At 38.2% G+C, this 10,559-nt stretch overlaps 2 protein-coding genes across 2 annotated transcripts; both read right to left on the bottom strand.

The window, feature by feature from the left end:
- Positions 1 to 657: 657 nt before the first annotated feature.
- Positions 658 to 7,995, bottom strand: LOC122663350 (receptor-like protein EIX2). The gene is made up of 5 exons (XM_043859029.1): positions 7,486 to 7,995; positions 7,249 to 7,391; positions 4,994 to 5,020; positions 3,969 to 4,027; positions 658 to 2,300 (listed from the first exon to the last, which is right to left on the bottom strand). Exons 1-5 carry the CDS (start codon positions 7,993 to 7,995, stop codon positions 658 to 660), a joined length of 2,382 nt encoding a protein of 793 aa, XP_043714964.1.
- A 99-nt stretch (positions 7,996 to 8,094) lies between these two features.
- Positions 8,095 to 9,147, bottom strand: LOC122663349 (leucine-rich repeat receptor-like protein kinase PXC2). Its single transcript, XM_043859028.1, has one exon. It carries the CDS (start codon positions 9,145 to 9,147, stop codon positions 8,095 to 8,097), a length of 1,053 nt encoding a protein of 350 aa, XP_043714963.1.
- Positions 9,148 to 10,559: the final 1,412 nt, after the last annotated feature.

Genomic DNA, 10,559 nt, shown 5'->3' with positions numbered 1-10,559 from the left:
CCTTCAAGCATCCGAAATACACCGGGGTTGTAAATGACATAGCGTTCTTGATAGAAAATGACGACGACTCCTAAAAAACAAAGTTAGTCAAGTTCTTTTTTCCAAAGAAGTCCCGCTCCAACGGCTATGAGTAGATTATGAACCACTTCAAATCTTTGTTTTCGAGAGGGATGATCAACTCTACAAATATCAATTGAAATTTGAACCCTTGTCTAAGTATGCAATTTAAGAAAACACAACAATTGAAATGGGCAGTCCATATGGATATAATTAAGATTTATTCCCATGTTCCGACTAGTTGTGCCATCTCTCGTCGCTCTATTATGGGGTACTATAGTTTTACTGAAATAAATTCCATCTTTTTTTTTTATTTTTTTAATTCGAATATTATCTGGGACCCCGAACTGATCTTGAAATTTTATTAATAAACCAATTAAAAGGAATAATAAAGGGGGGGACATAACCCAATGACTGTTTTTTTTTTCTTTTGGGTTGAAACCCAATGACTACCATCTCTTGGAAATGCAAGAAACAGTTAATTGATTCATGATCTTCTGCTGGATATTGAATACAGAGCTATATGGTTGCTAAATTTTTGAACTGACAAATTGTTTTATAGAAACCCTTCAAGCAAAAATTTGATTTCATGAACAGAATTTAGCTCTTACAGTAACAACATTTCATCATACGAATCTTAATTTCAGATAGCTTTGTTAAACCTAAATGGATATATGTTTCCAAAAATGTGAAGTATCTTCTTCGCCAGTTACGATTGAGGAGAAGAGGAGCACAGGCACCCCAAAATCCAAGAGGGTATGAAAGAGCAAAAGATATATAGAAATACAATGCATTAGGCAGTGGATCTTCTTCTTCTTCTTCTGGTTTTTTTTCTGGAGAGAGATCTTCTTCGTGTGGTATTATTAGAACATTAGTTCCATCCGTATCAACACCAATCCAGGGGGGGAAGTTTGGACAAATACCCCATAGCGGATTGTTGGAAAGTAACAGTAGTGTAAGGTTTTGCAGTTCAGTTAGAAACTGTGGGATTTCACCAGTAAATTTGTTGTTTGAGAGATCCAAAACCTCCAAAGCACTCAACCCTTCCAGAGTATCTGGGATTGGTCCATCAAAGAGGTTCCTGCTGAGGTTTAGAGCAATCTGCAAGTTACTAGGCATAATAGGAAGCTTCCCACTCAAATTGTTGTTTCCCAACTGGAGTTCTATCAGTGAGTTCAAGTTCCCAATTGAATCGGGTATTGAACCATCAATTCTGTTGTCTCGTAAGTCCAAAATTGTGAGATTCCCTAACCTGGAAATTGTAGAAGGAATCGAACTGTTCAGCAAATTCCTGCTCATATCCAGTATAGACAACTTCTGAAGTTGTGAATATTGTTGAGGAATTTCTCCAGTAAGCCTGTTGGATTGGAGCTCCATAACCTCAAGTTGATGAAGATTTCCCAACACTTTCGGTAATGGACCAGAGAACTGATTCTGAGCAAGATTCAACAGAGCTAAACTCTGAAAAGTTCCCAGTTTTGGAGGAATAGACCCATTCAATCTATTGTTCTCGAGTTCGAGATAAATCAATTTTGAAAGCATTCCATCAGCCAGAGAAGTGATGGTACCATCAAGAGAATTGCTCCCAAGTCTCAACCAAATCAAGCTCTGTGAAATGTTCGATGGAATCGGCCCTTCCAATAAATTGTGAGACACATCAACATACTGCAAATTTGGTGATGACAGAAGGTCTGATGGGATTGAACCACTAAACTTATTGTGACTGAGATTCAGACTCCCCAGATATCTTGAAATATTCTCAGGAATTCTTCCAATAAGATTATTGGAGGATAGAAGGAGGGTTTCCAACTTGGAGAGCTGTCCTATCCTATCAGAAAATGACCCAGAAAGCTGATTACTACTGAGATCAAGCAGAACTAGAGATGTGTAATTCATGAGCTCTTCTGTGATTTGACCTTTAAATTGGTTGTTCGCGAGCTCCAACTCTTCCAAAGCCATGGCTTTACCAAGTTGGGAAGGAACAGAGCCAATGAACTGGTTGAAGCTCAGATTCAAGCTTCTGATTCCAACTAACCCATTTAATTGAGAATCGATACCTCCAGTGAATGAATTAAAAGACAAGTCCAAATACTGCAACCCACTAAAATTACCAAAAGTAGGCAAGAAACCGGACAACCTGTTCATACTGAAATTCAATTTCTTAAGCCCATTAATCCCTCCACAGTCTCTGATGAACCCATCAGGGATGAAAGTCAAAGAATTTTTGGAGACATCAAGGGACTCTAAAGTATCAATTTGACACAAATCAGGTAGAAAATCAGAGTAATAGAGTTCCAAAGAGGGAAAAGAGAGATGGATGATGGATCGATTATTGTTGCTGCAAGTGACTCCTTTCCATGAACATGGATTTGGGTTCGTTTCGCTAAGATAAATAGAGAGCTTTGTCATGGCGTTCTTCTGGTTTTCAGGGAGTTGAGACAGTACCACAGGAATAACGAACAAGGGAATTAAAGAAAAAGAGAAGAAAAAGAAGAGGAGGGGTGAGACTTGCGCATACCTGCCCATTTTAGTGTGGAGGAGCTTATCCTACTTCACGTATTTTGATGGAAGTGACAGAAAAATAGGGAAGGGGAGAGAACCGAGGGATGGGGAAGGGATTTGTTGGGTTTGTTGTTGGATTAAACAGAGAAGGATGGGCAGCAAAGGACTCTGGTTTTTCCGAAGGAGACCAACAAGATCAACTCGTTTCCAACTCTCCTCAGTGCTCGTCTGGTTCGCCTATCTTCGATGAAGTCCCTAGATCTCCCCTCCCCTTCCTTCTCTTTGATCTCCACTGGAACACCACCAGGGAGTGCAGTAAAACCCAATCCTGCAACTTCCACTCCCGATCCAGAAGAGACGGGGGCAACGGCCGAAACTACTACGACATTTTCTTTTCTTCTGTCTACGAAAATACGTTGTGGGTTCCACTTCGTGTGTGAAACTAGGATTTTTTTTCCCTGTTTCCTTTCCCAACGTAAACCTTACGAAGGTGATATGGTGAGAAATTATTATTAAGCCTCATCAGGCAAAAACTGATAATTCAATCTTATGCAAATCTTCAAGAAAAGAAAGACTTTCAAAAACCATATTGAGGGTAATAGACAAGACATTTTGGAAATAGCATGGGCAAAAATGTTCTCAGACCTATCTACATCACTACATGTTTGACTATTAAATACGAGTGTCAATTCCAGGTCTAACCCAATTATTAAATGTGTTGGGCTGCGGTGCGGTCTAAGTGTGGGGTTCTAGCTTGTTAGGTGTATTATAACCCGATCCATTTAAGGTTGCTTGAAATTCTCATTTTACTGTAAGATACATTTTCAACTGTTTAAATTGATAGGATGAACAATTGAGGGTAGAACTAGAAAGATGTTTTGGATAAATTAGAGCAATTGATTATTATTTTTAAGCTTTGGATTGATTACTTGATTGCCTCATATGTAAATTTTATTGTAGAATCATTGCTATGCAATGAGACAAAAGAAAAAGACATCATAGGATGTTCTGGCAAATTTATTTTTGATTCCTTATAAAAAAAAAAACAAAAAACAAAACACTACTAATTGGGTCTCTTATGCTATGTTAAAAGTGGTGTTCTTTCTTTACACCATAAGAAACATCTACGAAGGAAATCTTGATGATCAAGTTATTCTTTAATTAATGGATTGATTAAGATGAATAAATAATGAACATCATCCTGTTAGCCGAGTTAAGACCCGTTTAAAGATCATTTAGAATTAAACAGGTCCATAGACCACTTAAAGCTCAATTCTAGTAGCCCGATTATAGCCCCAGACCGATCGAACCCGTTCAGACTCAACCCAATTAGCTAACGGGTGATCACAATGCAGTGCTTGAGATTGGTGAAGCTTGATTAGACTCGACCGAGACTGACCAAGTCTGACCAGTTGGCACCTCTATGTATGAAGCACCAATACTGAAAGTAAATCTGAAAAAACTTAACCTGACAATCAGAACACAGAGAAACATGTGATAGGCAAGCATGACAGGTTGTATGAAGACCCAATTAAGAGCAATAGCTTACCCAACTAAGATAGGCATCAATATCGAGTGATCAGAAGAACCCAACCGGATCTTCCTCTATTGTCCCACGATAACTCACCCCAACTCCATTGCTTTGGGGTTAGAGGATAAGCTTGAATCAATGAAAATAAGGTAGGACTGCTTGTGATGGCAATGACATGAATCAATTGAAAATAAGGAAGGACTACTTGTGATGACAATGACATGATGGGGAATGTTACGTGTCCTCCTAATTAACCAAAAAATAAAAAAAACGGGATAGGAGTTAAGAAACACATACCTAGAGAGTTTGGTTGCAACAACGGGCTAGTATATAGAAATGTAAAGAACAAAAAATATAACACATGAATATAATATATAACAAGAGGAAACACACATGCTATGTGAACTTTAACCTTAATTCATGGATGCATGGAAAATTAAAGAAAACCAAAAGAAATTAGATTATCACAAAAAAAACCTTAAAATAAAATGAAAAAAATAAAAAATATATGTAAATTAAAGAAAACCAAAAGAAATTAGAATATCACAAAAAAACCTTAAAATAAAATGAAAAAATAAAAAAATATGTATGAAAATTCGTGCATTACGTAAACCGGTAAAAATTACGGCAACCCCTATAGGATTAAAATAAGTCTAGAAAAAATCCCTAAAAATAGGAAAAGGGCAATAAAAAACATTGGAAACATGATATCGATCTTAAAACAAGAAATCAATGCTAAAAACCCTAAAAAAATCAATAATACCTATATTCTAACTGAAAAAAGCCATGTAAGAGGGAAATACATGCACACATGGAATATGTGAGACGGAAATTAAAGAAACATGAGATTTTTATGGATGATGTATGAAGTAAACCTAGATTTAAACTGAGAAACAAACATACCTTAAAACATGAACACAAGCATGAATCCTAGATTACATGCACATAAAAAAGTGAGAAGAACATAATACTGAGATAAACAATGTTAACCCAATGACTATCACCATATAACATGTTAGAAGAATAGACAAAATCAATATAGATGAGAATCATTATGGATTGATAGGAGAAAAACATAGAAAACAACATACTACCTACCCTGAAAAAATCTGACATATGGATTCTAGGGCTACAATAGGTCGGGTGGGGTCGGGCTTTATAAAACCCTAGCCCAACCCTAAGTCTCCTTAGCTGGGCCCAAGCCCAACCCGACCTTGACTCAGGGCCTGAAAAATCCAACCCTGACCCACCCTCAAGGTCGGACCGGACTGACCCTGATTGGCCCTGATCATGGGGAGGGGGAAGGATATGCATGGACTAGAATGGGCCCGGGAGACAATTATCAATTTTTTTTTAAATAACACTATAATAAAATGTATTATATCACATATTATCTTCACATATAATATATTATATAAAAAAATGTGGGTGAAATTTAAAGTTTATAATATATATATTATATCAATATATATTTTATACTATAACTTAAAATAGGATCGGGCTGGGCCGGGCCAGGCTTAGCCCAAGGCCACAACCCTGACCTGACCTGACCCTTACTCAGAGTCAAAAATTTCCAATCCTGACCCGCCCTCAGGGTCAAATATCTCAGCCCAGGCCCTATTCGGGCTTAGGGCGATCAAGGCGGATTCAGGCTAACCGACCCAAACCTACACCCCTAATGGATTCATAGAGAAGAAGAAAGATGATTTATTTAAAAGAAGAGATAAGAAAATCATTTATGAATGGACTATAGCAAATCAACATAGAGCATTCAAAGAAATTTATATCATAGAATCACCATGAAAAGATGGAGTGGGGAAACATAACCTAAGCATAAAAAACGACAAGGGTGTATGACCACAACCTAGAGAGGTAAGATCGCACACCCTTTAGGACATGCAAAACAAAAGAAGAAAATGATGTAAACTAGGTGTACCAGAATTAAAGCAATTTTCTTGAAAATCCTTCACATACTTTCTTGATCTTATCCTTAATGCAGAACCCAAGCCAAGATCACAACGTTCAAGATTTCACCTCCATTACAGTGTAGAGAAGAATATTCTTCTCCTACTCTTCCATAGGATTTTTTTTTTTTCAAATCTTATATTATTTATTATTGTTTGGCCATGGACTTTTCATTTGTTGTCTCTGACCAACAGACCATAATACAGGCCACATAGAAGTCAGAGTAGATAGCAATACATGATAAAAACATAATTATTTAGGTATTGGTATCAGATCAGTCATATCGGTCAATTTATATCGGTATTGGTATGAATCGTTAGCTATGATACAAACATTTAATTTTTTTTGTTGAAAAAAATACTATTTTGATCTGACATCGACCTAATGCGCTTGATACATTCATTTTTTTTTTTTTTTGGTGATAGAATGCGCTTCATACATATTGGTATCCCAACGACATTGATACGGGTTCTAATACTGTGAATTAAATCTCTGCTTATAACATTTAGCTTTATAGTGAGACCCACATTCTTCAAGAAAATATCTCTTTACCTGGAAATTTAAGACAATGAGAAAGCCTCCAAGTCTCCAAGGTGGGGTTGGGGTAAAAATTTGGCTTTTGCAATTTGGAGTCTTCTCATCAGCCAGACACACTATTGTCATTCCATTTTTTTAAATACTTAATTTCTAAAATACTTCTTTATTTTTAAAGTAATAGAAATCAACTTATAATACAAACCAAAACAAACATAAATAAAATTAAATACAAGATGGAAAGGGTAGAAGTTGGTTTCGGTTCCATCAGGTACCTAATCGGTATTTCGGTCACCCGATGCGTTGAGAATCCAATCCCATTTATAATTTTGATACCAATATTAGATCTCAATACATATCATCACATTTATTAATGAGACGGTTTGATACCGGGCTTTTGCAGAGACGATTTCTGGGGTCTGGTCCCAAATTGACACTGTTAAGTGGAACCCCATGCAAGCACATGTAGTGTAGACTGTAATCTTAAATCTTTAATAGTCCTTTTCAAATATAAGCTGAAATCACTAAACTAATTCTAGCAATAATCACCCAAACTACACACAAAGAAGAGAGGTAAAAAGAGAGAGGGAGGAGGGAGAAATGGGAACGGGAAATAAACTATTTTATTGAAAACTTAGCAAAAATTTGCTTTCACAAACAGAATTTTAGCTCTAACAGTAAGCATCATACGAATCTGAATTTCAGTAGCTTTGCTATACAGATATGGATATACACCTCCAAAATCTGAAGTATCTTCTTCGCCAGTTAAGATTGAAGACAAGAACGTGGCACCCCAAAAATCCTATAGGATATCCAAGAGCAAAAGATGCGTAGAAATATAATGCACTGTCACTATTCTTAGGCAGTGGGTTTTCTTTCTTTATTGGCATTAGAACTTTAGTTCCATTGGTATCAACAACAATCCCTCGCTGGTGGAAGTTTGGACGATTACCCCATAGCGTATTGTTGGAAAGTAACAGTAGTGTAAGGCTTTGGAGATCGGCTAGAAACAGTGGGATTTTACCTGTAAATTTGTTGTGTGAGAGATCCAAAACCTCTAAAGCACTCAAGCCTTTCAGAGTGTCTGGGATAGGCCCATCCAAGAGGTTCCTGCTGAGGTTGAGAGCAATCTGCAAGGTACCAGGCATACTAGGAATCTTCCCACTCAATTTGTTGTTTCCCAGCTGAAGTTCCATCAGTGAGTTCAAGTTCCCAATTGAATCGGGTATTGAACCATCAAATCTGTTGTCCCGCAAGTCCAGTATTGTGAGATTCCCTAAGCTGGAAATTGCAGATGGGATCGAGCTGTTCAATGAATTCCTATTGATATTCAATATAGACAACTTCCCTAGTTGTGAATATTGTGGAGGAATTTCTCCAGTGAGTCTGTTGGATTGGAGCTTCATAACCTGAAGTTGATGAAGATTTCCTAAATCTTTCGGCAATGGACCAGAGAGCTCATTATAAGCAAGATCCAGCAGAGCTAAACGCTGAAAGGTTCCCAGTTATGGTGGAACTAACCCAGTTAGTCTATTGTTATCGAGCTCGAGATAAGTCAACTGCGAAAGCTTTCCATCGGCTAGAGAAGGGATGGGACCATCAAGAGAATTGCTCCCAAGTCTCAATCGAATCAAACTCTGTGAAATGTTCGACGGAATCCGCCCTTCCAATGAATTATGAGACAGATCAACATACTTCAAATTTGGTGGTGACAGAAAGTTTGATGGGATTGAACCACTTAAGTTGTTGTAACTAAGGTCCAAATTCCTCAGATATCTTGAAAGATTCTCAAGAATTCTTCCAATAAGATTATTGGAGAACAGGAGGAGGGTTTCCAACTTGGAGAGCTGTCCTATCCTATCAGAAAATGACCCAGAAAGCTGATTACTACTGAGATCAAGCAGAACTAGAGATGTGTAATTCATGAGATCTTCAGGGATTTGACCTTTAAAGTAGTTGTTCGCGAGCTCCAACTCTTCCAAAACCATGGCTTTACCAAGTTGGGTAGGGACTGAGCCAATGAACTGGTTGAAGCTCAGGTTCAAGCTTCTGATTCCAATCAACCCATTTAATTGAGAATCAATACTTCCAGCAAAAAAATTAAAAGACAAGTCCAAGTACTGTAACCCACCAAAACCCCCAAAAGTAGGCAAAAGACCAGACAACCTGTTCATACTGAAATTCATTTTCTTTAGCCCATTAGTCCCTCCACAGTCTCTGACAAACTCATCAGGGATGTTTGTCAAAGAATTTCCGGAGACATCAAGGGACTCTAAAGTATCAATTTGGCATAAATCAGGTAGAAAATTAGAGTTTGAGAGTTTCGAAGAGGGAAAAGAGAGATGGGTGATGGATTGATTGTTGTTGCTGCAGGTAACTCCTTTCCATGAACATGGATTTGGATCAGCTTCATTGAGATAAATGGAGAGCTTTTTCATGGCGTTCTTCTGGTTTTCAGGGAGTTCAGACAGAACCACATGAATGGAGAACAAGAGAATGAAGGAAAAGGAGAACAAAATGAAGCAGAGGAACCGTAAGACATATGCATACATTGCCATTTTGGCTTGGAGAAGTTTATCCTACTCCATGTTTTTAAAGGAAGCAACAGAGGGCAGGGAAGGCTAAGAGTTTGCAGCTGAGAACAGAATGAAGTGGAAGATGGGATTCTAGGAATGGACATGGTTGACTGGGAAGCAAACATTGAAGACCTAAATTAACAGCCAAAATATGGTTTGAGAGACTTAAGTACAATTGAAATGTAATCTTAAAAGTTACAGCACTCACTAACAAGTTGGAAGTAAGGGTTCATCTTCTAATGCACTCAATTCGAACATCAACTCCAATTGCAACACGCTCCAAATGTATGTCAAAGTGATGGTGGGACTGAGTCATGCCACCGGTCACTATATGTTAGAGCAAACACCAATCAAAACATGAAAAAAAAAAAAAAAACAAAGCAAGACAACACGGAGATTTGACGTGGATCATACACTAGTATGGTGTGCTACGTCTACAGGTGAAGGCGAAGCTGTTTCACTATGTAAATCGGAGAAAGTTACAATGGAGAACCCTCAAGAACATCCAAAACAGCGCTGCTGCTCTCTCCCTGAAACCCTAAAATGAAAACCCCAAATCTCACGCTCTTTACAATAAAGCGAGTAAAGAATATAAATACTCCTCCATCAGATCAGATCAATCCATCGGGTAGGGTCGTACCATAACGTGACACCCCCAACAAGACCAGTGATGGGCTCCGTACGCCCAAGCCCTCCGCTACCATCACAGATCTCAAAAAAAGTTCCATTCAGGTCACCAAAAAAATGTCGGAGCGGGTCATTCTTCGAAACGGGTCCAAGAACTCGAGACATACATAACACTATCTTTAAGATTGTATTCACCCCATAAGGTGCAAAAGGTTTCTTATGAATCAATCCCAGAGATGAAACAACCCCTTAGGTCTTCCATTAATTGTTGCACTCACTTACTAGGCCATGGTCGGGACATTTTCAAACTATGCTCAATCAACCAACAGAATAGAAGAAGAGAAACTCTCAAAAGAGTTGGTAAAAACCAAAACAGAAAGTGAGACATAGAGTGAGCTAAGAGAGAGGCAAGGAGTAGCCGCAATCCGTTTCCATATGCGTGTCCGTATCCGTTTAGCAATATCCGAATCCATCCGAAAGCTAAACGGATGCAGATACGGATAGACTATAGCTATTCGAAAAGCTATATTTACATGTAAACGGATAAAATATCCGATCCGTATCCGTGTCCGTATCCATTTGGCACTATCCGAATCCGTCCAAAAGCTAATCGGATGCGGATGCGAATATAGTACTATCCGAGCCGAAACCGATCCGTTTACATCCCTACTTAGAATGTGTCTAAAATGCCAAAGACGTCCTCTATTTATAGAAAGAAAAATGGTGTTGGGCTCCTCTCCGACGACCCCCGTTGCCCAGGGAGTGAC

The sequence above is a fragment of the Telopea speciosissima genome, chromosome 5, assembly GCF_018873765.1.
Source record: "Telopea speciosissima isolate NSW1024214 ecotype Mountain lineage chromosome 5, Tspe_v1, whole genome shotgun sequence".
Classification (NCBI taxonomy): Eukaryota; Viridiplantae; Streptophyta; class Magnoliopsida; order Proteales; family Proteaceae; genus Telopea; species Telopea speciosissima.
Note: the sequence above shows the minus strand (reverse complement) of the source record. Positions and strands in the feature narration are given on the sequence as shown.

What these genes read in the sequence shown, in the direction of transcription:
- LOC122663350 (XM_043859029.1), bottom strand. Translation starts at nt 7,995, where the DNA reads ATGAAGCTCCAATCCAACAGACTCACTGGAGAAATTCCTCCACAATAT. An exon ending in GCTTGTGTTCATGTTTTAAG is followed by an intron (nt 4,028 to 4,993) that starts GTATGTTTGTTT and finishes TCTGATTGTCAG; the next exon opens with GTTAAGTTTTTTCAGATTTA. An exon ending in ATACATAGAGGTGCCAACTG is followed by an intron (nt 2,301 to 3,968) that starts GTCAGACTTGGT and finishes TTGATACTTTAG; the next exon opens with AGTCCCTTGATGTCTCCAAA.
- LOC122663349 (XM_043859028.1), bottom strand. Translation starts at nt 9,147, where the DNA reads ATGGCAATGTATGCATATGTCTTACGGTTCCTCTGCTTCATTTTGTTC.